The 27,190-nt window shown below is 43.1% G+C and overlaps 1 protein-coding gene across 7 annotated transcripts in view; it reads left to right on the top strand.

The window, feature by feature from the left end:
- The window catches only part of LRRK2 (leucine rich repeat kinase 2), a 115,875-nt gene that overhangs the window by 49,698 nt on the left and 38,987 nt on the right, over window positions 1-27,190 (top strand). For all 7 annotated transcript variants that reach the window (XM_025209714.1, XM_025209715.1, XM_025209716.1 and 4 more), the window contains 9 exons: window positions 300-520; window positions 1,082-1,332; window positions 4,978-5,126; window positions 7,067-7,160; window positions 11,410-11,596; window positions 12,056-12,237; window positions 12,657-12,886; window positions 20,942-21,069; window positions 23,436-23,654. In XM_025209714.1, the coding sequence (XP_025065499.1) occupies window positions 300-520; window positions 1,082-1,332; window positions 4,978-5,126; window positions 7,067-7,160; window positions 11,410-11,596; window positions 12,056-12,237; window positions 12,657-12,886; window positions 20,942-21,069; window positions 23,436-23,654 (1,661 nt within the window). The remainder of the gene's footprint in view (window positions 1-299; window positions 521-1,081; window positions 1,333-4,977; window positions 5,127-7,066; window positions 7,161-11,409; window positions 11,597-12,055; window positions 12,238-12,656; window positions 12,887-20,941; window positions 21,070-23,435; window positions 23,655-27,190) is intronic.

Below are 27,190 nucleotides of genomic sequence, written 5' to 3'. Positions count from 1 at the left end.
GATTATTTGTAACTTTAAGTGGAATAACATAGTTTCATGCCTTAGAAGCATTTTTTAAAAACATGTTTATTCTGTAGCCAAAAAGTATCTCTCTCCTTCCCCTAAAGATATTCATTGCTCCTTTAAACAGAAGTTCTGACTGGCTGCTGTTAAGTCAGTATCCACATAATAATTTACCGTACTGGGTACAGAATTGGAACCCAAATTCTTTGAATTGTAATTAGAAAATTAAATTGCACTTATTACATTGTTGCATGTTTTCTCAGTGATGATGTATGTCTTTCTTTTTGTTTTAACAGAAGGCATATCAAAACTCTCATCATCTGCAAGGCAATCAGATAGTCTTTCTTCACTGAGCTTGGAAAAAGAATACATTAAGTCACTAGACCTTTCATCAAATGAGCTGGAGAACATTGATGCTATCAGTCAGAATAGCTGCTTAACCAGTCATTTGGAACATCTCGAGAAACTAGAGTTGCACCAAAACATACTATCAAGCATTCCAGAACAACTGTGTGAAGTAATTCTTTGTCATTTTACATAATGCAGGGCAATAATACTTGAAATACTCTATTATACTTTTAAAATTAAAGATTTAATTTAAATAATCTCGTATATATTCATATATATGGAATTCATATAAAATAATAAATGAAATAAGTTATGCGTGCCTAATGTGTACGTACAAATTTCATACAGTAATCGAATGTTAGATTAACCAGTTACTTGTACATACTTGCTCAGGGAGCCTCCGTGGGACATCTTTAGAGGGCCAGTTTGGGAAGGATGTTACAGATAGTGGCATGATTTCATTAAATAAATGGGAATGAGAACAGATTCTTACATGCTAAAGCCATTTATAATTGTACTAGTTAGTTTTATTACAACATGCCTTCATATCATATTTTTTCTAATAAAACATAACTAACCTTATTACTATGATTACTATTTTCTGTCATTTTACTTGATAAATAAAGAAAATAAACATGAATTAATTGACTAAAATATTAATTCAGTTTAAAGATTATAAATTATTGTTTCTGGGTTGTAGTTTTAAAAACAAATTCTCCTTTTCTTTCAGACCTTGAAATGTTTGACTTGCTTGGATTTACACAGTAACCGATTTACATCTTTTCCTACTTACTTACTGAAAATGAGTTGTATTGCAAACCTCGATATCTCTCGAAATGACATCGGCCCTTTCATAACTTTGGATCCAAATATCAAGTGCCCATCTCTAAAGCAGTTTAATTTGTCATATAATCAACTATCGTCCATTCCTGAACTTCTTGCAGATGTTGTAGAAAAACTGGAACAGCTAATGATGGAAGGGTGAGAATGGTACCAGTTAATCTGATTATTGCTTAACAAACATTCCAGAAAAGAATGGATGTAGTTGTCATCTAGAACAGTGGTGCCCAACCTTTTTGCCCCGCAGGCCAGATGGGCAGTGCCTGGTCCATCTGCAGGCTGGATCCTGTTCACAGGCCAAGCATGAGGGGGCCAAATCTGGCTCATGGGGTGGGGAAGGAGCGTGGCCCAGCCTTTATCCAGTCATGTAGGTGTACTGGGGGGCCAACCTGGGCCCAGTCTGGCTGCATCGGGGGAGGGAGCATGGTCAGGCCCTGATCTAGCCATGCAGGTGTAGAAGGAAACCAACCTGGGTCCAATTGGACTGGGTGGAGTTTAGAAATTAGGCAATGGGGGAGAGGTGGCAACATTAATTGCCACTGCTCCCTCACTGCCAAATTTCCCAACCTGTGGGGAGCCCTGTAGGCCAGATGCCATGGCTCCATGGGCTGAGGCTTGACCAACCCAATCTAGACTATTAAGCGATATTGCATTTAAAGGATTTTCTTATCGGCAGCAAAATATGTTCTAGTGTCTAAATCAGCGGTTCCCAACCCCGGGTTGCAACCGAAATGAGGGTTGCGGGGGCAATGCCGCACACAAAAGATGAGCCAAGCCGTGTGCCGGGAGCTCCCCCGCCCCTGAGCCGCCAGTGCCACCACCACACACTACTCCCAGCAGCGGGTCACAAAAAAAAAAAAGGTTGGGAACCACTGATCTAAATATTTAATTGGTGACAGTTTCTGTTGGGATGACCACTTGCCACATTATGATTTAGCATTAAGTAAGCAGTATTCTGGAGGGGGTGTTTCAAACAAATGAATAAATATATTGTAGTACTCAATGGATGTGTCTACACAAAATGTTTACTGCACAGTAACTATCTCGGAACCTACATGTGCACCCCTGTTAGGCTGGAGTAAACTAATTTACTCCACAGCAGGTAAATTTCCTCTGCATTGGGCACATCTATGTGAAATGCTACTGTCCAGTAGTTACTGCTCCATGTGTTGTGCATGAATAAACTGGGAACTTATTGCTCCAGAGTTAATTGCTCCCAGGAGCATGTTCAAATGGCGTGTCCAGAAGCAATAAACTCCAGAGCAGTAAGCTCTGCAGTTTATTCATGCAGCGTAATTTCGCCTGTAGACACACCCAGTTTCTTTCTGCAGTACAGTACATCACCAAGATTGTCTGATTTGTTTAGCTTTTGTTTCCAGTACAAATTACTTTTTGCTGTTTTAGGAGGAAAGAATCTCAAATAGAGGTTTTTAAATCTGTGATTCAGTAAGTTGGATTAATCAATATGGATTCTTTCTAGTCTAGAACAGGGGTGGGCAAAATGCTGAGAACTGCATCTAGCCTGCAGAGCGATTTTTGCCTGGCCTATGGCGGGTCCCTCTGCTTGGCCCATGTGTAGGGACAGCCCAGGCCATGGCATGTGACCAGGCACGGAGCAGGGCTGGCGCAGCTCGGCTGCCGGAGTTTATTTCCCAGCAGCACCGGCGGTAGGAACAGCTCCTTCTGGCTGCTGGACCCAACACCGCTGCCCAAGCACCATAGAGACCAGCCAAGAGCCCTATTCAGATGGCTCCCAGCTGGTCTCCATGGAGACCCCATAACAAGATCCTGGGGTCTCCACAGAGACCAGCTGGGAACCGTGTAGGCAGGGCACTCCATCAGGCAGATGCCTCATGGCTCCTGGTTGGTCTCCATGGAGACTTCGCCCCAAGATCCTAGGGTCTCCATGGAGACTGACTGGGAGCTGTGTGGACAGGGCACTCCCCTGGGTGGATGCAATCATAACACCCTGCCCATGCAGCTCCTGGCCAGTCTTCATGGAGACCTCACCCCAAGATCTCGTAATCCTTGTGATATTTGGCAATGCCAACCATTCCTTGAATTTTCAGATATCTTTAACCTCTGATATGGTGGTCTCATTTTTTATTTCAGAGAGAAATCTTTAAATATGTCTCTCATATTTGAGAGCAGCACCCTACAAACACTGGAATATGTGGGTTTTCACATGGTGTACCAATAGTGTAAGTAAGGGTGTATAACCCCAGGCACTCAGTAAAAGACAGCACTGGAATGGAGACAAGGTGGGGAGTAGGGAAAGACACCAGCCATGTAGAACTGAGTGGAGGCAGGAATCCCCTTGTCAACCTCCCCTTCCTCCCCAAGAGAGTTGGCACTGCTAGATGGGATAGTGTCACCACAGATAGCCAAATTAACTCTTCCCTGGCCCTGCAGCCACAACCAAATTATGGGCTTTCTATCATACTTTAGTACGTAAACCTGCAGTGGCTGCAGGGCCAGGGAAGCGTTAACCTGGCTGTTGGCAGCAACACCTCTACTCATAGCAGTGTCCTACCTTATCTTAGTTCTATGTGGCCAGAGCCTTCAGCTTCCCTGCCTCCATTCCAGTGCCCCAAGGTAGCAACCTGTATCTCTCATGTCTCTATTGTGTACTGATCTTGAATTCGGTTCTTCCCTTGTCCCTTCCATATTCTTCAGAAGTTCATTACTTATTTGACAGGCCCCCTTAAGTCACAGTCCTGTGAATGCACATATTAAGTCAGTGGAACATATTAAGTCAGTGGAACGTCAGCACAGAGGCAGAAAAGGATCTCGGAGTCATTATAGACTCCAAGATGAACATGGGCCGCCAATGTGGGGATGCAGTCAGGAAGGCCAACCGCACCTTGTCCTGCATCCACAGATGCATCACGAGCAGGTCCAAGGAGGTGATCCTCCCCCTCTATATGACATTGGTCAGGCCACAGTTGGAGTACTGCATCCAGTTCTGGGCACCGCACTTCAGGAGGGATGTGGACAACATTGAGAGGGTCCAGAGGAGGGCCACTCACATGATCAGGTGGCAGCAGGGCAGGCCCTACAAGGAGAGGCTACGAGACCTGAACCTGTTCAGCCTCCACAAGAGAAGACTGAGAGGGGATCCGGTGGTGGTCTGTAAACTGGCCAAGGGAGACCAAGAGGCAATGGGAAAGTCCCTGTTCCCCCAAACACTACTGGGAGTAACAAGGAATAACAGCCATAAGGTGACGGAGAGTAGATTCAGGCTAGATATCAGGAGGCACTACTTTACAGTCAGGGTGGGTAGGATCTGGAATCAACTTCCAAGGGAAGTGGTGCTCGCTCCTACCCTGGGGGTCTTTAAAAGGAGGCTAGATAGACACCTTGCCGGGGTTGTTTGACCCCAGCATTCTTTCCTGCCCATGGCAGGGGGTCGGACTTGATGATCTGCTCAGGTCCCTTCCTACCCTACCAACTATGAAACTATAAAACTATGAACTGTTCATGTTCTTAACATCAAACACGTGTTGTTACAAGGCTGAACCATAGTGAGTAATCAGAAAATGACACTTTAATGTTCATCCTGATGTTTGATTTATATGGTGAACCTAATGGTCTTCATACCAATCGCTCTGGTATTCATATTGTCACATGTATTGATACAAGTGGCATACAAATGTGAATCCCAGTCTTTCAGGCCTTGAGTCAGGTAAGACTCCTGATACTATTTCACCTGCATAAGAGTAGTAGAATCAGGTTCATACATAGTTTTGTATAAAACCTGTTATTATTCATTTTACTTTTCCTTAGAAACAAAATTTCAAGTATATGTTCACCCATATTCCTGAAGGAACTGAAAGTTTTAAACATTTCTAAAAACAATATTTCATCCCTTGCTGAACATTTTATCAAGGACTGTACAAAACTGGAGATATTCAGTGCCAGAATGAATTTACTTGGTAAGTCTCCTAGGATTGCTAATACAAAGGTAGAGTGAACTATAGATGCTACATATTACTGTCTAGATAAGAGTAAAGCAAAGAAGATGAGATAACATAAAGAAAGCTTGAAATACAGTGTGGTCTGACATAATGTACTAGCCCACTGGTGTCTAGGGATAAATGAGTGGTAGTTTTCCTGTTAAAGGAGGGAGCCCAATTCTTTCCTCCCACTAATATAACTCCACTGATTTAAACTCATATCAGTTTGGTTTAGATGAGCCAGGCACAGAGTACCCACATAGCTTTATACCTGTACTGTCTTCTGATAAGTAATACATATTGTGATTCAATAGCTTAGCACATTTTACATAGAAATTTAACTATGCATTTACCTATGAAAAGATACAATAAGTGAAACATCTGATTAATTTAAATTATTAGTAGAATTTCTTTCTTCACTATCGAAAATATAGAATTTTTTATTTAACACTTTTTTATGATCTAATTTCTTAGTGTTTCAGAAGGTAGCCATTATGCTTACAGTAAAAAGACATACCTAAGTTTTGAAGTAGTCATATCTATATACTGATATAGATATATATAGGTCAAACGATTATAAACTACTGCAAGACCATTTCAGACTGGACATAAGGAAGAATTTTTTAGCTGTCCAAGCTCCCAAGGACTGGAACAGCCTGCCATCGGAGGTGGTTCAGGCACCTACATTGAACACCTTCAGGAGTAAATTAGATGCTTGTTTTGCTGGGATCCTATGACCCCAGCTGACTTCCTGCCCTTCGGGCAGGGGGCTGGACTCGATGATCTTCCGAGGTCCTTTCCAGCCCTAATGTCTATGAAATCTATATGCAGATATATCTATAGGTATTTATATAAAGATATGACTACTTCAAAACTTCAGGCTTGCCTATTTGCTATAGGCATAACAGCTATACAGATATAGAGCTATAGATATATGTACATAAAGCTATAGATACATGATATATTATTATATTGATTAAATTATAGGAATATATTGTGTAAGCAACACACCAAAAGGTAAATGAGGTTATAACTAGGGGTCTGCTGTACTCAAGATGGTGGCCAGCCAATTTTGCAGAAAGATCCCAGGGCTGGCAGCCATTTTTGCAGGTGGAGCATAGCGGGCCACCCCATGCCTCTAATTGGCCAAGGGGCCATGGTGGACCTGTCTCTCACCACTGATTGGCTGTTCGAGCTGCCTGTCATGTGGCCATGCCCCTCACCACTGATTGGTGGAGAGAGACAGAGCCATATGACAGATATCCCTCTCAACCAATAAGCAGTGAGGGGTGGGGGTAGCAGCCATCTTGCTGTGCTGGCAGCCCTCTTCCCCCTTCCTGCACCCCCAGTGGGCGGTGCGGCTAGGTGGCAGTGGCCACAAGGACTGCTGGCTCCCCAGAGGCAGCCAGCATTTTATTTACAGTAAGACTTTTTTTTCCCCAGGGACCCCCCCCCAAAAATGCAGAGCCCATGGTTTTTCTCAGAGCCCACCCGATATTGTGGTTTCAGCAAGTATCGTGCAGTTGCAATATTTGTAGGTCCCTAGTTGCAAGAATATTAAATAACGATATGAAATTAAATATCAGCATGTCTCATAGAAGTAAAAATTTTTGCCAAATTATTTTGATAAAATAGGTAGCCTTTCACAACTCCTCACGTATGGATCTCACTTATCAAATGAAGTCCTAAAAAGTAATCCAGGTCCTGTCTTTGAGAGCTCAGTCAATATCTGGGTGCACAGTGTAAATATTTGTTTCGTTAAATGCCAGTTCATGTGGCCACTTTGCAAACACACATGCCCAGTTCTAATTTCTGGTGTTCAATCCATCTCTCAATATAGAAAACGGTATCTTTATAAACTAAGTTAAGTACTGCTGAAAAATAATGAAGGAAATAATTTACTTTCTTTCCTGTTTTAGATACCATACCTGATTTATCATCTGGCATAACAAGTTTGAATTTATCTCAAAATCATTTTATTGATATTCCAGATGCAATTCTTCTTCTTCCACAGTAAGTTGTTGTTTTATTTGTTAAAGTTGATGTCATTTCCTCTGTGTAGGCAAGCCTAGTAGAAGAGCTGTTAATCAGCAGGAAATTCAGAATATTTCTACTAAGAGAGTTTCTAGGCAATCATCTTAAAAATACTAAATCCAAGGTCTGATAGGTAGCAACTGGCACATTTTCTAAACAAATTTAAAAAAGATTGACTCCCTTAGATTAGTGATTTTCAACCTTTTGGACTTGAGGCACCCCTCTGTAACTTTTGTGAATTGAATGGGACCCAATTTAGAAAAATAATGAATATATTATAGAGATTACCTCCTTACAGTGGGGGTAGGCATTGGCCAGAGAGGGACAAGCCTGAGTCTGTGCTTATCTCCTTACATCTTGCTTATTCCCTCACACCTTACAGCATCCTTAAAGGGTCTCACAGCAACCCAGAGTGCCATTGCACCCTGATTGACAATCACTGCCTTAGTTCCAAACTATTAATCTATTTTTTTACTGAAGGATACATTTCAGGAAATTTTAAGCTGTACATTTTTGCCACCTAAGCTAGAAACAGATTGGTTTACCCTCATACCAGCAATCCACAAAAGATATTGGCAGTATGCCTTTAATTAAGTCTAAAGCTTTACCATTTTGCACCACATGGACGTGTTCAGATGAGCGCGCATGTGCCTCCTGCAGTGTCTCAAACCCGCTGCAAGAGGCATGTGCAGGAACAAAAAAACATTCCAGGGGTCAAAAAAAACCTCACTGCTAAACAGCGGGGCAAGGCACGGTCCAAGACCATGCCCCGAGGCAACCAGAAACTAGGTCCTCCACAGAGACACTCTGGTAGTCAGCCAGGCTGGAGATGAGCAGGGGAACGTCTCCAGCCCCTTACTCATTTCCCTGCTCATCTCCAGCCTCCTGCTTGTTCCCTTGCTTGTAGGAGAATGTGCAGGGGGCTGGAGACGAAGGGGGGGCAGCAGGGGGCTGGGGCTGGGTGAGGGTGCTCTAGGAGGAGTGCTGTAGCCCCTGGGCAGGGGCTGGAACCCTGCAGGGGGAAGAGTCAATGTTCTGTGGGAGGGGCTCTGCCCTGCCAGGGGCAGGAGACACACCCCTTCTAAGCAGTCCCCCACACAGTGCCCTCACATCCACAGTCCCCCCACACACTGACCCCCATACCCTCCAATTCCTGCCGCACCCACCCACACAACCACCCACATCCCTCCTCCTGAAAACCCCACATCCCCCTATCATATACCCACCATGTGATAAGGAAACCAAAAGCAAACATCAAAAATACACATATTTAGGATTTATTTTATGATGATGATGGAGGCACTGGTAGGCTTCCAAATTGCTTAAAAATTGTAAATATATCAATAAAACATTGCCCAAATGATTTAATCTGTGTGTGTGTGTGTGTGTGTGTGTGTGTAGTGGTCTTTTGTTTTACTTATGGAAGAACATGGATTTGGGGGTATTTTAAAGAGTGACTTTAGGATTTTTTTATCAGGGATTTTGCAGTTTTTAAATAGGGACCACCAGAATTCCTGCTAGGGAGTCAAGTGGCAGGACCCAGGCAGAGAAGCCTGCTCAGAACTCGCACCCAGGACCCAGGTGGAGGTTGCTGACCTCCTGGCCACTTGGGGCCAGGAGGACATGCTTTGACAGTTCAAAACAGGCCACCACACTGAGAACATCTTCTGGGCTATAGCTGCCCAGATGGCCAGGCGGTGGCACAAATGGCAACAGTGCCGCACATAGGCCAACTGTGTCGCCACAGCCCACTGACAGCTGGCCCAGAGGTGCAGATGCCTCTAATGGCCATGCAGTCCCCATCTGGGTCTGGCAGGCATGCAGCCTTGGGGCCACATGCTGTCTTAGGTGGCAGCAGGTCACAACCAGGCCGCAGCCCCCACTGCCAGACTGCTGCAGTGGGTAGAGGGTGCAGGGAACTCTCAGGGCTGCTTCAGGAGTCCAGCTGGCACAAGGAGTAGTGTCCCCAGGTACCAATTGGTCAGGCTCCAGAAGCTTCTGAGAGCAAGTAGCTCTGAGCTACTTGCCAGGGCAGCTTTTTATACTGCAGGCCAGCCTCTAGCTCCCCCTGGCTGCAGATCTGGGAGAAGCAGGGTTATTTTTCCCTAAGTGGCACAATGTGCCCCACACGACAGTGAATGTCTGGGCATGTGTTCTGAGGCAAAAAGCCCCAGCTCAAATTTGCACCGCTTCTGTTTGAGCTGGTGCAAGAGCACATGCCTGCATGTGTATGTGCCCCATGACTGAGTTCAGTATTTCATTTTGACACATAATAAGTGAAGGTTTGTTTTGATGATCTCTTTCACTGAACCAACTGTGTACTCAGTAGAGCTGTTAGACAAGCTCTTGGGCACAGAGTAGAAGGGTACTCTTTCTAAAATCTCTCCCAAATATACTTTTAGTCCAATGAAAGAAATTGCAAAAAAAAAACCCTCCCTTCTCTCATATTCCCTGAACCATCACAGCTACAGCACTTCCCAGAGAGCAACACTGCATGTGCCTCCTGGATTGAATTTTTCAGTAATTGCATGTGTAACATACTATCCTGTTCCTTCAAAGCATTGTTCCATTAAATATTAAGCATATGGTGATTTCACTTCTCTATAAAAGTAAGTCTTCAGTAGATAACTGGTATTGGATACCAGAAGGAATAATAGGAAGGTGTCACAGGAAAATTGGTTGGAGGTGGATGGAGATCCAGAGCTAGAGCCAGGGGAGATAATGGGTAGAGGAGCAGAACTGGTACCTGAAATGTAAGAGGGGAGGAAGTGGGTTAAGAGCACTGCAGAGGCTGAGAAGGTAGCAAGTAAGAGTGCTTAATCAGTCTAGGGTTTGAAAGGATGATGGCAGGGAGACAGTGTGAAGGAACTGATCTGAGAGAAGTTGTTGAGACCTATTTAAAATAACTCAGGTGCTTGCATAGTAAACAAATCTGGACTAAGTATTTCTCCCAAGCGTAGTGGTAGCGTAGTTGTAATTTAATGGCACATAACATGGTAAAATGTAACCTTACTGAAGAAAATAGACTTGTTGAAGGAATAACAATTCTTATGCTCCAGTTTTCCCAGCCCTGACAAGTTGGAAGGGAGTTGAATGAGTTTCTTGCACCGGGTATGTTGCACATTGAAATAAACACATGTGCATTTGTCCAGTATGTTACGCATTGAAAATAAATGGAAATAGGAATTTCATTGTGTGTTTCTCCAGCATCCATATTCAGAGGCATTTTCAGAGAAACCCACAGACCCAAATCCAACTCCCCTTTGTCATGTAAATAGCAATTACATTTTTCCTAAACTTAGAGACATAAATGGCACTTAGGGCACTTACACAGATGTTAGAGCTTACTCCACCCTGGGCATTTGGTCTGTCCTTCTGAGAATGTTCAAAAGTGATTCTCTGTGGCCACTTCTATTCCTGTTCTACCTGGGAGAGTGTGTATGTCTGTGTATGTATCTGAAATGTTAGTAGGAAAAAAAGCAAGGCTAGCAATCATTTGACACAAGGGATGGAAGAGATAAAAGTAGATATGTTAGTATGGTAAATTTAAAAGAACACTCTTAAGTTTATTTATTTTAGCAAAATATCCCATTACATATTGTCTGCTTATTTGGTTGTACAGTCGAGTCATAACCCAAATTTTTCTCTTTGACATACGACTGTTAACCTGAATTAATTCTTTTGATTTCAGGTGAGTTTCTCAGTATTGACCCAGTGTAAGTGCAAGCAGAAATTAGTTCTGTTCTTTTTCTTAATCTGGCCATCACCAGGTACACCTGTCATACTGTGTAAATAATGAGTGATTTTGTTACTATCCAGTATTAATGTGAATGCATGTGCAGCAGGTTAAAAGTGTCATCTTTGATTCCATCACTGGAATAAATATACACAATACAATCTGAATGCTGCTTTCCATAGCCATGTAATTTCACATGTAAACTATAAGTAAAAGTATAATTTACTGAAGTAGTGTATTTCTTTATATTTTTCCTTTCTTATTTTTTTCTGAGATATCCAAAATTTATTTCCAATATCTTGCAATATTTTCCAATCAGCAATTTACTTTCGCTTTCTACTTTTACTTCCTTTAAGAAAATTTCTATCAGAAAGCTGTGTTCTAATATGTAATCCCTTTGTTTATACAGTAGTGTGCTTATATAGTTATAGCTAGTCTAAATTTTATTTTTTTCTGTTAATTTTTCCCTTGTTTGCTGCTTTTTTCTTTCAGTTTGCGGTCAGTAGATTTAAGTAACAATAAAATCATAAACCTACCTGGACCTGTGCACTGGAAATCCTTAAACTTAAGGGAACTCTTGTTTAATCACAATCAGATAAGCATCTTGGACTTGAATGAAAAAGCATCCGTGTGGTCTAGACTAGAAAAACTACACCTGTCCCATAACAGGCTAACAGAGGTAAAGCTTGAGTTTTTAGATATGAAAAAATCAAAATACTTTTCATATTTATGTGTGGTCTTTAAATGATCACTGTGTGTTCAGATAAGCCCTAAATCAAATCTGTTCCTTCTTGCACTACTTTTTGTGACTGAAGATTCTAATAGGAAAATCGTCTGTCACCATGCATATTTTACATTTAATCTCTGTTTTTAATGTATGTATTGTATTTTCCTATGACAGTACAATATTTGTCATGTTTTTCTTTGTAAAATGTATATAGCATCTTTGAGTTACTTTCTTCTCCAATCAGAGATACTAGATTTGTGTACTGAATAATTTTAGAATAATAACTGGAAGACAGGAATTCCAGACGTGTTAGGTCTTATCAGAAGTTTGCTTGAGACAGTCATCCTGCTGCACAAAAAATCCCTCACTATTATAAAATGCATAGTTGTTTATTACCTTTCCTTTATCCAGATCCCTCCTCAGATTGGCTTCCTTGAAAACTTGACCTCTCTGGATGTCAGTTATAATCCTGACTTGAGTTCCTTTCCAGATGAAATGGGAAAGTTGTCCAAAATCTGGGATCTTCCTTTAGATGGGCTAAATCTTAATTTAGATTTCAAACATGTGGGATTCAAAGCCAGAGACATTATAAGGTTTGTAACCTTGCTTATTGATGTTCTTATCTGTTTTTATATATTGTGTTGGTTTTCATTGTGAGTTATGCCTTTTAAAAATAATCCTGGATTGTGTATATGATCCTCAGTTTAGCTGTGGCTTTGTTGAACATGTAGTTTCTCAAAACAGCATGGTTCATAACCATATGAAAATGTAATAGTGCTACTTTATTAGCTGAATATGTGATGTTCCTGACAACGAATGTGTTTTCATTCTACTTAAACTCACAGGGTAGTTCTTTGGTAAACACTTTTTAAAGAAGCAGGATGAATATATGCTGTTACAATAACACATGGAAATTAAAATCTTGAGATTAAGTAGAAAACTGAGTGTGTGTTCCCTTGTTTGTTCTTCTTTTGATCTGTAATATATACTTATAAATTATGTTTTATGCCAGGTTTCTTCAGCAACGGCTAAAGAAGTCTGTCCCTTATAACAGAATGAAACTCATGATTGTGGGAAACACTGGCAGTGGTAAAACTACACTGCTGCAACAATTAATGAAATGCAAGCGCTCAGATATGGGAGCTCAGAAAGCTACAGTAGGTATAGATGTAAAGGACTGGACGGTTCAAGTGAAAGGCAGAGTGAAGAAAGAGCTGATACTAAATGTCTGGGATTTTGCAGGTATTTGGTTCAACAATATATTAAAATATTGTCCTTATTAATACATCTATATGGTGCTGTTTCCAAGAAGCAATTTGTAAAATTTCAAATATCATGCAGCAGAATCTTACCAGTTCACATTAAAGACAGAGGAACACGTTGTGAATTGCTGAATTTTGTAAATTAGTGATTAATTACATTTTTTAAATCTCAACACTAACTGTACTCTGATCACTTTTTTTGGCAGTAGATCTTTAATAATGTGACTTCCAAACAGCCAGGAGGGCTGTTTGCAAACATCTGAGGTTATACTCATTGTTCATGCCCAGGATCACAAAGATGTCCACATTATGCAAGCTGTGCTAGGAGTTGATGATTGCTGGGCAGATCACCAACTCATCCATTTGGTAATGTCATTCAAACTGGCTCCCAAATGACAGTTGCAGCAGAAGCAATGCCGACAGAAGATCAACATCACAGGACTCAAGGACCCAATCAAGTGAGACATCTTCCACAAGTGCCTCAACAAAAAACTGGCACTGGTGGAAGATGCCGTAAACAACAATGGGAGAAAGTCGATAGCACTTGCGGTGCCTTCAAGTCCACTATCAGCACCTGAGAAGAGGCATTTCTATTCTCTACCAGGAAACTTCAGGACTGGTTTGATGAGAATGACAAGGAGATCCAAGAGTTGATGGACTGCAAGCACAAGTCTTTTTGTGCTTGACCAAACAATATTAACTCCAAGCAAAAGAAAGTGAATTACCAACAAGCCAAGGCAAAGGTCCAAAGGAGGACCCAGCATATGAAGAACAGATGGTGGGAAGACAAAGTGAATGAGATTCAACATCTTGCTGACATCCATGGTATGTGAGGTTTTTTTTCAGTGCCACCAAAGCCATCTACAATCTGAGCACTCGGGGGACCAACCCTTTGAGACCTAAGGATGGAGGAGACCTGATCAAAGAAAGGAAGGAGCATGTTTAAGATCATCTCAATCAAGACTCTGTTGTTTAAGAGAGTGCTCTCAATTCTATCCCACAACAACCAGTCAGAGACGATCCCAGAATTCCTCCAACCCTTAACGAGGTGAGGAAAACAATCAAGAAGATGAAGAACAACAAGGCATCTGAAGCAGATGGAATCCCCATTGAAATGTTCAAGCAGGGGTGAGAGGAATTCACATCTTAGCTCCATGTCCTCATATTAAGGATTTGGAATAATGAGGAAATCTCAGATGACCTCAGGGGCACCATGTTTATAAAGCTCTTCAAGAAAGGAGACAAGTCCAAAAGTGGAAATTACAGAGGGATCATTTTGCTGTCCATCAGGAAATATCATTGTGAGAACCCTCCTGAACTGTCTCCTTCCACTTACTGAAGAGTTTCTCCCGTAATCTTAGTGTGTGTTTAGGGCATCAAGAGGCACAACTGACATGATCTTCACAGCTTGCCAGCTGCAGGTGAAATGCCGAGAGCAACATAAATCTCTTTACATGATCTTTTTGACTTCATGAAAGCCTTTGGCTCTGTCAACCAAGAAGCACTGTGAAGGATCCTTCTGAATGGATGCCCATCGAAATTCGTCACCATTCTTTGCCTGCTCCATGACAGTATGTGATTGGTGGTCCTCAGTAACGGATCTATCACAGATCCCTTTGGGGTTAAAATGAGAGTTAAGCAAGCCTGTGTCATTGCTCCAGTATTCTACTTGATATTCCTTACTGTGATGCTATATCTGATCATCAGCAAGCTTCCAGTTAGAGTGGAGCTAAACTACTGATTGGACAGTAAGCTATTTAATTTCAGTCACTTCTGAGCCAAATCCAAAACCACCCTGACATCAGTCATTGAGCTTCAGTATATTGATGATGCTATAGACTGTGCTCACTCAGAAGGAAACCTTCAGGCAATCATCAACATCCTTAGCAAGGCATACAAGAAAATGGGACTGATGCTTGACATTCAGAAGACTAAGGTCCTCCACCAACCAGATCTTAATGAGCAGTTCCCAGCTGCAGTAATTCAGATTCACGGTAAGACCCTGGAGAACACTGAGTATTTCCCATACCTTGGAAGCCATCTCTCACAGAAAGCTGATATTGTCAAAGAAATCCAACATCACCTGAAATATGCAGGTGCATCCTTTGAATACCTGAGGAAACAGATGTTCAAAGATCACGACATCAGATCCAAAACCAAGCTTGTGGTTTATCAAACAGTTGCAATCCCCACCTTACTGTTTGGAGCTGAGATGTGGACATTGTACAGGAGACACCTCAGGTCACTGGAGAAGTACCATCAACGCTGCCTGCAGAAGATCCTTCAAATCCAGCGGGAAAACAGATGTACCAATATTAACATACTCTTGCAAGGAAAAACTACAAGTATCGAGGCGATGATCATCTTACATCAAGTTCACTGGGCCAGCCACATCATCCGGATTTCTGACTCCAGGCTCCCAAAGAATGTTTTATTCTCCCAGCTCAGTCAAGGTCTATACCCAAAAAGAGGGCAGCGAAAGCACTTCAAGGACATCCTTAAGGCCAGCTTGAAATAATTCAACATCAACTCATCAGAGACCATCACCCAGAACCACCCCAGTGGAGGAAGAATCTGCTGCAAGTATCTCAGTGCTTTGAAACTTTACGATGATAACAGGAGATGGAAAAGCAGAATCCAGAGCCACCGACACCCATGAAAACATGCCCAAGTTGCAGCAAAGTCTGTCTATCCTGGATTGGCCTCATCAGCCATCTTCAGATCCACAAATAAGATAATCATGGCAAACAATCATCCTCGACTGTGAAGGATTGCTGAAGAAGAAGGTTATGGCTACCAAACATAACAGTATACAATATCTTCTTTTTGTGTACTTCCTCTAAGTGCAATAGTGATGTTCAAGTCGATGGAAATGGATATGCCTCTTCAGAGTATATTAAACATGTTAGCTGATTTGTTTTACATCTGGCCATTGCAAGTAATATGTTTGCATCTAAGCAACAAACAACACAATGGAAGAATTCAGATAACCAAAAACCTGGGGTGAAATCCCAGTTCTGTTGATTTAAATGGGAGTTTTAGAAGGGTTTTATTCCCAGTGTTCTTTCTCTCACCGTTTTCTTTCTTCACCTAGGGATTTTTTCCCTAAAAATGGTCATTATTCCAGTGAAGCCTTTGTCAAAAAGAAGAGTCTCATTTACCTATGGCAGGGCTCGGTCCTGGGGCCTGCGCTGTTCAATTTCTTCATCAGCGATCTTGATGCTGGGGTGGAAAGCAACCTGTTTAAATTCGCGGATGACACCAAAATTTGGGGGGAGGTGAGCACGCTAGCAGGGAGAGAGAGATTGCAGAAGGATCTGGATAGGTTACAGGGGTGGGCAAACAGGAACAGGATGTGTTTCAATACGGACAAGTGCAGGGTGCTGCACTTGGGTAGTAGGAACCAGCAGCACACTTATACGATGGGGAGCTCCCTACTTGAGAGCACGGAGGCGGAAAGGGATCTTGGTGTCATTATTGACTCCAAGATGAACATGGGCCGACAATGCGAGGTCATGGTTGGCAGGGCTAACCGGACCTTGTCGTGCATCCACAGGTGCATCTCGAGTAGAGCCAGGGAGGTGATCCTCCCCCTCTATGCGACGCTGGTCAGGCCGCAGCTGGAGTATTGTGTCCAGTTCTGTGCGCCCCATTTCAGGAGGGATGTGGACAACATGGAGAGGGTCCAGAGGAGGGCCACCCGCATGATCCGGGGACAACAGGGCAGACCCTACAGTGAGAGACTGCGGGACTTGAACCTATTCAGCCTCCACAAGAGAAGGCTGAGGGGGGACCTGGTGACCGTCTATAAACTCACTAGGGGGAACCAGAAGGGTTTGGGGGAGACGCTGTTTCCCCTAGCCCCCGCTGGCATAACAAGGAGTAATGGGCGCAAGTTGATGGAGAGGAGGTACAGATTGGACATCCGAAAAAATTACTTCACAGTTAGGATGGCTAGGAGCTGGAACCAACTTCCAAGGGAGGTGGTGCTGGCCCCTACCCTGGGGGTCTTTAAGAAGAGGCTGGATGCCTACCTGGCTGGACTCATTTGAGTCCCGTTTTTGTTTTTAGGGTTTTTTGTTGTTCTCCCGCCCTGGCGGGGGGTCGGGCTAGAAGATTTATTAGGTCCCTTCCGACCCTAAAACTATGAAACTATGATTGCCCAACCCACAGCCTCTCTATGTGACATGTGGCAGGTTGGGGAGGGGGCAGGAAATAGAAAGCAGAGCAACAGATTGGGCAAGGAGTACAGGCATGGAGCAAAAAGCAGAACAGCAGATTGATAAGGGAGACAAGGCAGAGGGCAGAAAGTGGAGCACCAGATTAGGCAGGGGAAGGGGACTGGAATGGCACTTGGGATGGAAGCAAGGCTTACCTTGTGGCATGCATGCCAAAAAGGTTGGCCCTCACTGACCTTGGTGGGGAATGCAGTAGAGGGTGGCAACTTGGGCAGCAGTGACCACAAGGTGATTTGCGTTCAGGATCCTGAAGGAAAGGAAGGAAAGAGAGCAGCAGAGTAAGGACCCTCAACTTCAGAAAAGCAGACTTCAACTCACTCAGGGAACTTATGGGCAAGATGTCATGGAAGGCCAGTCTGAAGAGGAGAGAAGTCCAGGAGAGCTGGCTGTACTTTAAAGGAACCTTACTGAGGGCACAGGAACAAACCATCCTGATGTGCAGAAAGACTAGCATGTATAGCAGAAGACTAGCTTGGCTTAGCAGGGAAGTCTTCAGTAAGGTAAAACACAAAAAGGAAGCTTATAAGAAGTAGAAAACTGGACAAACAACTAAGGAAAAGTATAAGAGTATTGCTTGGGCGTGCAGGGATGAAATCAGGAAGGGTAAAGCACAATTGGAGTTGCAGCTAGCAAGGGATCTGAAGGGTAACAAGAAGGGTTTCTACAAGTATGCCAGCAACAAGAGGAGTGTCACTGAAAGGGTGGGTCCTTTAGTAAATGAGGGAGACAACCTAGTGACAGAGGATGCAGAAAAGACTGAATTACTCAATGTCTTTTTCACCTCAGTCTTCACAGGTGGGGTCAGCTCCCACACTACTACAGCTGGCAGCACAGTTTGGTAGGAGATGAGCAGCCAACTGTGGCAAAGGAACAGGTTAGGGACTATTTGGAAAAGCTGGATATGTACAAGTCTATGGCTGGATAGGATAAACCCAAGGGTACTAACAGAATTGGCCAATGTGACTGCAGAGCTTCTAGCCATCATCTTTGAAAATGTATGGCAGCATTTCCCAACCGATGTGCCGTCAGCCACATCCAGGTGTGCCGAGGCATTTTGGGCTGGAGCCACGCCCCCCGCTTGCTGCTGCAGCAGACGCAGACAGACTGGGAGCGTGGCTCCAGCCAGGCAGGGGCCATGGCTCCAGCCCAAAATGCTGTCTGTCTGGCCACCATCCCCCCTCCCCCATGGTCCGGTGTACTGTGGTGCTTTTTTATTTAGGTAAGTGTGCCATGGAGTGAAAAAGTTTGGGAAACGCTGATGTATGGTGATGGGGAGAGGTCCCTGATGATTGGAAAAGGGCAAGTATAGAGCCCAGCTTTAAGAAAGGGAAGAAGGAGGATAGAAGGATCTACAGACCGATCAATCTCACCTCAGTCCCTGGAAAAATCATGGGGCAGATCTTTAAGGAAGCCATTTCTAAACACTTGGAGGTGAAGGTGATTAAGAACAGTCAGCATGGATTCACCAAGAACAAGTCATGCCTGACCAACTCGATCGCCTTCTATAATGAGATGACTGGCTCTGTGGATGTGGGGAAACCAGTGGATTTGATATACCTTGACTTTAGCAAGGCTTTTGATGTGGTCTCCTACAACATTCTCACAAGTAATCTAAGGAAATATGGGTTGGATGAATGGACTGTAAGGTGGATAGAAAACTGGCTGGATTGTCAGACTCAGAGGGTAGTAAATAGCTTGATATCTAGTTGGCAGCCGGTATCAAATGGAATGCCCCAGGCATCAGTCCTGGAACTGGGTTTGTTCAATATTTCCATCAATGACCAGGAAAATGGCATAGAGTGCACCCTCAGCAAGTTTACAGATGACACCAAGCTGGGGGGAGTAGTAGGTATGCTGGAGGGTAGGGCTAGGATTCACAGAGACCTGGACAAATTGGAGGATTAGACCCAAAGAAATGTCATGAGGTTTGCTAAGGACAAATGCAAAGTCCTACATATAGAACGGTCCCGTGGCTGGGAACTGACTGACTAAGCAGCTTTGCAGAAAGGGGCCTGGGGGTTACAGTGGATAGTAAGCTGAATATGAGTCAACAGTGTGCCCTTGTTGCAATGAAAGCTAACTGCATATTGCGCTTCTTTAGTACAAGCGTTGCCAGCAGATCAAGGGAAGCGGTTCTTTCCCTCTATGCAGCACTGGTGAGGCCAGTCTGGAGCCCTGTGTCCAGCTTTGAGCCCCCCACTTGGGAAACTGTGGAAAAATTGGAGACTCCAGCAGAGGGCAACAAAAATGGTTAAGGGGCTGGAGCACATGACTTCTGAAGAGAGGCTTCACTGAAGTATTACAGTAGTTATTTTTGAAACTTCGGGTCCCACCTAGACTACCTTTGCATCCCACCAGTGGAACGCGTCCCACCGGTTGAGAAACACTGGACTAGATGACCTCTTGAGGTCCCTTCCAACTCTAATTTTCTATGATTCTATGACCTTTCTTATGTTACTACATGTTCTTGGTATTTTATATATTGTTCCTTGTAGCTATAGGTGAAGTGGAGACTTTTGAGGGTTCTCCCAGTTAACAATTGCCTGCAAATGCAGGGGAGTAGACTCAGTGGCCCAAGAAGGCCTTCCATTGTATGTTCCAATATACCTGGGAATGTAATTGGGCTTAGATTGGCACAGGTCAGGTCAGGGCTGAGACCATTCTGCCTAGAATTAGTAAGGAATTTTCTGATGGAATTTTTGTTGTTGTTGTTAAAAAATGTCAGTTTGTTGAAATCAGAACTTTTCATGTAAGTACACATAATTGTTTTGACAAGGATGGGATTTCTGGTAAAACCAGAGGGAGAAGACCATGTCCCACTTAAAAATAGTCAATAGCTCGGTAGGCAGGTCATTTACTTAGGAGGTAGAAGACTGATGTTCGAGACCCTGTTCTTCTGTCGGACTAGGCTTGAACCTTAGTCTCTCTGAGGAAACTGTGGGCTTTTGGGTTATCCGGGGTAGAAAAGGTTTTATCTTAGAAGCATATAGTTCTGTCTTCAGTACCAGTATTCCAAATCTGTCTCTCTAGTTCCATGATCCTCCACAAGATAGCAATTTTTGGAAGGTCAAGGAAATGAAGCAGCCTCTGATGGTAAATTTAATTGACTTAGACCCAATTAATTTCCTTGTTCAAATTCTTTTGAAGCCTATTTGAAGTCCATGAATCTATCTTGGATTAGACTTTTAAGTACTTTACAAATTTGGATCAGGACTCCAGAAGAGAAACTACTGAAGAGATTCATATATTTCAGCAAATTTTCAGTAGACTTCTAATTTTTGCACTGAATCTTTAATGTGTATTGTAAGAAAAGTTCACTCACTATGGTTCCCACCCCTCTTTTCCCTCCACTCCACATATACGTGACTTACATGGGCTCTTTCTAAGAAAGTCAGACAAGATCCTGCGTATGTATTTCAGGAAATATATTTTAGGAAATACATAAGTAGCATAATTGTGATTTGATATTTCATTTTGGAAATGGTATGTTATCCTTTAATTTTAGTTTCTATTGTAACGTGCATAAGACAGGAATATTCGGATTACATATGTAACTTAAATTTTGGCATTTCCTGGTTTTTTGAGCGCTTAATCATGCAACCTTAGCATTCTTTTATTATAAAATGGTTGTTTTTTATTGACATGTAGTACAGGATAAATGTTTCACTTTGACTATTTTGTGAGAATTAACTGGGTTTGCAGATTAGCAAATTGAGGATAAAAGCCGTTCTGCTTTTTTGTGATTTGTGGAAGTGAAGTATGGAAAGTACTAAAGTATTTATTTCTGTATCACTTAGGACAAGAAGAGTTTTACAGTACTCATCCCCACTTTATGACCCAGAGAGCCTTGTATCTTGCTGTGTATGATCTCAGCAAAGGGCAAGCAGAAGTGGATGCTATGAAACCGTGGCTGTTTAATATAAAGGTAGCGGGCTAAATTTTCTGTAATATGTTTTTTTAAATTCCAAATAACTGTTTGTAACCATTAAATTTACCTCATATTTTTGGGAAGTTGTTCAGTTAGTAGAAACTTTAAGATGAGAAACTTTCTGGAATGCAGATTATTGTGTAAGAAAATTTCTTCATACTTTTTGTGGATTTATGGATGTCATCCATAGTAAGAATTTAGCAAGTTCTGATATTATTTTGTATAAAATGATAAAGCACAGCTATGTCACAAATTCCAAATGCTGGTCCTGATAGTCATGCTGACACTGATCCCTCCATACTGCAAAGTCAATAAAATTGCTATCTGCACATTAGTGCTAGAAATGCCACTTAGAAAACAGCCATTTAGATGGACAAAGGAAAGTAGAATTCCACCCTAAGAGGGTGAGTATTTTTCTCTGCTTTCAGTTAGACCTTATCAGCGGTTGATCAATAGCTTTACCTCATCTTTCGTCATTACTCATTAATACTCTTTCCTTTTCTCCTTAGACATCATTATACCTTAAGGGTAGCAGGTTATAGGGCACACTTAATGAGTTTTTGGTAAAGACCTTTGTTAACATATTGACCTTTACCATTTTGGTGCCTTGCCTTTATTGCCCAACTGCCATTTTTCACAGTGATTAATAGTGTTGTTATTCAGTCTTATTTTCTTAATGTGAAAAACTGAGTTGCTAGAATTTAAGTTCCTAGAAATGGAACTGAGCTGCAAATATTGGAACCTTGATCCAAACACCCCTTTAAAGAGAAGAGTGTTTGTATCCATATTTTGATTCAAGATCATCTGTACATGTTAAATAATGCTTTACAGGCATAATACATTTTATTACCTTGCCCAGTCTTTAATATACAGTTTATATACAGCTTAAAACTACTATATTGCAAGACACATTGTTTCACATTTTGCTCTAGTGTTTATTCCATAAACTCACCTAAATTAAACTCTATGACTTACAAAGTCAGGCAAAATGTAAAATTAAAATAAATCAGTTTTGAGCTCCCGATATTGTCAGTCTTCTTCCACTGATGAGAAGAAAATAGACAAATATAAATTATAAGGAGAGAGACAATAGAAATCAATCTGGCTGCATTTCCCTTGTCTTAGAGGGTGCTTATACACGTGAGGGGGTTTAGTTCCCCTAAATTGAAAATGGTGAATTTTTAATTGGTAGGTTTTTAATTGTGAGGATTAAAATCCCACTGTTTCAATTTAGGGGCTTCTGTCACTGTTACGGAACAGTGATGGCCCGCCTGCAGCTTCCCCCCACCTCCTCTCCCTGGCTGTGGGCACACTTCGCCAAGAGGAGGGGGGGGAAAAGTGGCAAGGGGCCCAGTCCTTTTTTTCTGTTCTCATGAAGCCTGCCTGCCTCTCTTGCTGTTGGGGGTCAAGCTGCTGGCGGACCTTGAAGTGCAGGGAGCCCCAGACCTTCCCTCCACAGCTGTGGTGCCCCCCTCACCACTTTCCCCACCCCCAGCAGAGCCTACCCGCACGAGCTGCTCCTGGGTCACAGTCACTGAGCTGCAGGGAGGCCAAGTGCTTCCCACCACAGCAGTGGCACCCCCAGGGCTACCACAGGCAGGGTGTTAGCTGCACAGGTGCTGCTGCAGCTCTCAGGCAGCACCCAGGCCAATCCAGCGGTGCACGGAGCACTGGAAGCCCAGGCATGCTCAGGGAAGCTCAGGCTTGGTGGGCTTCCAGCATCCCATGCACCATCCCCATTTCCGGGCAGTCTCAGGTGGCAGGAAGGCAATGGGCTGGCTTGCCCCTGAAGCAGCGTGGGAAGGTGACAGAAAGGTGTCTGGGTGTGCTGGCGGCCAGAGAAGGCAGCGGGGAAGGAAGCCCACCAAACTCAAGCTTCCACCAGCCTGCCCAGGCTTCCAGCTCTCCATGCACCATCCCCTCCACCTTCTCCAGCTGCCAGCACACCCAGGTGCTCTCTTGCCACCTTCCCACACTGCCCCAAGGGCAAGCCAGCCCGTTCCCAGGGCAGCACAGGGAGGTGGCAGGAGCTATGTGACATGTATGTGCAACAGGTTCTTTTGTCCACAGTGGGACAATTTGGCATGACCAAACTAAAATACATCAAGGTGGTCTAAGTTGCCATGCTCAAAAAACTTTTGACACAAAAAGATATCGTGCACGTATATACGGTTACGCCATTACGTTAGACAAATAGTGATTTCTTGTCACTTTCGTCACATGTACATGACCACATCATCACATGTACAAGTGCCCAGAGTCTTTATGTTGTTCTGACTGCACTATGCAGGTTGCTTGTGCACAGCCAAAGAAAAATCAGGTTTCGCCACTGAGATAATAAATTATATGGTTCTTGTTAACAGGCTCGTGCTTCATCGTCTCCCGTGATTCTTGTTGGTACTCATTTAGATGTCTCTGATGAGCGGCAATGTAAGACCTGCATGAATAAAATTACAAGAGAACTGTTGAATCAAAGGGGCTTCCCACTTATCCAGGATTATCATTTTGTGAATGCTACAGAAGAATCCGATTCCATTATAAAACTCCGGAAAACCATAATAAAGGAGAGTCTGAACTTCAAGGTAAACTGCATACTGGTCACTTCATAAAAAGCTTCCTAGAAAACAGACTGTTTTAACACCATTTTTTTGTATCTTGAAATCATAGTCATTGCACTTATATGATACCTTAGACCAGGGATTATCAACCCCCCTGTCATCCGGCTGCCACCACCAGAAGGGGTACACTTGTTAAAAAAGGTTAAAAACCCCTGCCTTAGACCAGTGTTTCCAAAACTTTTGATACCTGGGGCACACTTTTTTCCCTTGGATTAAAATTCACTCTACACTTCACTCTTAAACAGAAAAAGATGTATCTAGATATACATTTTTTTCAAAACATCACATATTGTGTTCCCCTGCCAGATGAAATCATACCAATGCTGAGATTTACTGTTTAAAAAATGGCTTAAAAAAAGAGCTGTGCCCTGCTATTTCCACTGTCTGCCCCTTCCCAGTCCCTGGTCTGTATCTCAGGGTGCAAGTGCAGCACTGTTGCTGAAGTGGCTTCTGCAGGGTCTCACGCTTCAGTGACCACCCCACAGCCTCTTCTGCCAGCCCCTGAGCATGGCAGCAGTGGAGAGGATGAGCCGCCTGCCTACCCACTGGCAACAGAGCATGCTGCTGGAAGCATTGTGAGGGCCAACACAGGGGCTGCCTCAGGGTAGGGAAGTGCAGGGAAAAACAGTGGCGGCGGCAACAGTTCAAAAGGAACAGCTGCAGGAACAGCTGGAGTAGCAGGGGCAGGTGCAGGGTGCTAGACAGGGCAGGAGAGCATTTATCTCCTCACAAAGGGAGATCCTTGGAGTACATTTTCATCAGTCTTGCAGCACAATAGCATTTCCCGGTACACCCTTTGGGAATCACTACATAAAAGAATGAGAGGCATATCCCCAAATCTCATTATCCAATGCTTTGCTTTCATTGCTTATTTTTTCTCCCCAAAATTTAGCAAAAATATAATATAAGTGTAGAATTCGTCTGTTGACAAATACAATCAGAAATAAAGTATATAACAGAACGTATTTCTGAAGCACTGGATTATTCTGATAAAAAATTACCCACTCCTGTTGAATGCCAACTTATATCTGCAATTAGGACTGAAAGGTTTAAGGGAAATCACAAAATATTTGTGTGAGGGTGGAAGCCAGACAGTATACTATGTGCTCACATTTTGTGATCAACTGCAACACTTTGCTTTTCAGTCCAAGTATAGCCAGCTGGCTTGTTTGCCCAGCCAGAGAACTAAAAGCCCACCAAAGTCTCTTGCAGGCCCTTCTCTCAGAGCAGTTCATTGATTCCAAGAAAAAGAAATGGCTAAGTAATCAAAGCAGACCTATTCTCCAAACCAGCATAGGTTGCAGGCACCCAGAAGCTTTTCATTTTTTCTCAAAGGCTAGCCAAAGGATCCAGCCTCCCATATGCAGCTCGCCATCCACAGAGCTTGATTTGGTCCATGTGAAGTAATCAAGCTGGATTGCGTAGCCACACATGGCAAGTCCTTAAGAAAACAGAATGTCCTTTTATACACCAAGCCAATGAAGATGGAGCCCATAAAATAAGAGCGTGATTTTTAAGCAGCATTTTGGAATAAGTCATGCTTCAGATAGTGGACCAGATTCCCTTGTTCACAAAATGCACTTTTCATTGTGCAAAAATCTGCTTATAAAGGACAAAGTGAACTTACAGCAGTGGGAAAATCAGAGTCACTGGAGAAGCCCCTAGAGGATCTCCACTGCTGCAATCCCAGTGCCACCACTCCCTCACTCCTCCTTACCTTCACCCTCCTTACCACCCAGTGGGCACATCTACGTGAGACACTTAATGCACAGTAGACTAATTCTACTGCACGTTAGTGCATCACGGCAAAAACTGCTAATGCGCAGTAGAATTAGTCGTCTGTGCATTGTCACACAAAGAACATGCACAATTGCTACTGCGCATTAGCACCAGCTACTGCGCATTTATGTTGTACCTCATATTAGAGGGCACTTTGACACATGCTCTGGGGATTGGCGGGTGGCACTTTAATTAGAGGGGCTCCAAGAGCCACTTTAATTAAAGCAGTGCAACATCTTGTGTATCAGCACAAGCTTTAGTGCAAGCACCCCCGCCGCCATTTTGAAATGTGGAGATGCTGATACACAAGATGCAGGATTCTGCTGGAGCACAGTAATTGCCACGCTCCAGCAGATTTGATTAATTGAGTCTGCTCTGACATGTTGTAATTACAGCGTGTCAGAGCGGCCTCCCCACTCATGTACAGGCACCCAGAGGTACTAAACTTAATGCGCAGTAGCAACAGCACATTAATGCATGTGCAGATGTGCCTAGTATAAAGGGGACTGGAGTATGTGAGGGGAAGGGTGCAGATGTATCAGGGATGGGGAGGAGATGCTAGAAGTGGTATGCATAGTGCAGTAGAATAGCTTCACCTCCTGTGCATTAGTAAGCACCAACAAATCTGCACTAGAGGAATACAGACTACACCCTTGTAAAGGTGTGTGAAATCCCACACCTCAGCATATTTCCCACAGTACTTTGGAAGACTTCTGCTTTCATAAGAATGTCTTCTTCTCAAACACTTAAAGGTTTTCCCCCTACCGCATATTCCAGAAGCTCTTGGGACTACAGTTTTGCCCTATGTTTAGACTTTATTAAGAATCAAAACCAGTTAGAGGAAAACAGGAGAAATTGTATGTATTGTAGGCATTCTCTGAAAAGAAAATGATGAAGAAACAGGTTGGAAATCAAATGTAAAGTGATACAGATATTAAATAGGGACCCCAAAGCTTTCAATTTACCAAGTATTTAAGTTGTAATGACTTTCCTACCAATCAAACAACAGATTACCAAACAGGTGAGTAGTTTGTGAAGCTAAAATAGGGCTCACAATTTCTTTTCTAAAGTCAAGATAGATTGTCTTTTGTTACCGTTGATGTGTGTCAAAAGGCATTTGGTTCAATAAAACATTAATGTTGATACCAGGAAGGTATTTCACATCAGAAGAGAACAAGAAAAAAAGATAAAAAGGACTATAACAAAAATTACATAAAAAATTCATAGAAAAATTTGAAAGGCTGTTTTTAAACAACTGATAAGCAGATGACCCGAGCAGGGTGCAGGGCCCAGGGCAAATCAGCCTGTGCGGGACCCCGCCCTCAGATGTGAGGAAGCCGGCTTGGGGGGGCGGGGGGCGAGGAGATGGACGTGAAGCCAGCGGCAGCATGGAGTCACCACACCACTGCTCCTGGCTCCGCGGGGTCCCCCAAAGCGTGGGGCCCAGTGCAGTCGCCCTGATTTAACCCCCTCTAGGGACGGCCCTGCTGATAAATAATACTTGCTTCAACTAATATTGCATTCAGATAAACAAGCAGAATACATTTCTGACACATTAAACCCAGTGGTAAAATCTCATTGAGCTCAGTAAGGCCAGGTTTTCCCCACAGTGACTAGTTATACGTTATGTTAGACATTACTGTTGTAGATTGCTATAAATGTCATGGATGTATGTGCTTGAAATGCATATTGGATTCTCTACTGCAGCAGTGCTCAACCTG

The sequence above is a fragment of the Alligator sinensis genome, unplaced genomic scaffold, assembly GCF_000455745.1.
Source record: "Alligator sinensis unplaced genomic scaffold, ASM45574v1 scaffold9_1, whole genome shotgun sequence".
Classification (NCBI taxonomy): Eukaryota; Metazoa; Chordata; order Crocodylia; family Alligatoridae; genus Alligator; species Alligator sinensis.
Note: the sequence above shows the minus strand (reverse complement) of the source record. Positions and strands in the feature narration are given on the sequence as shown.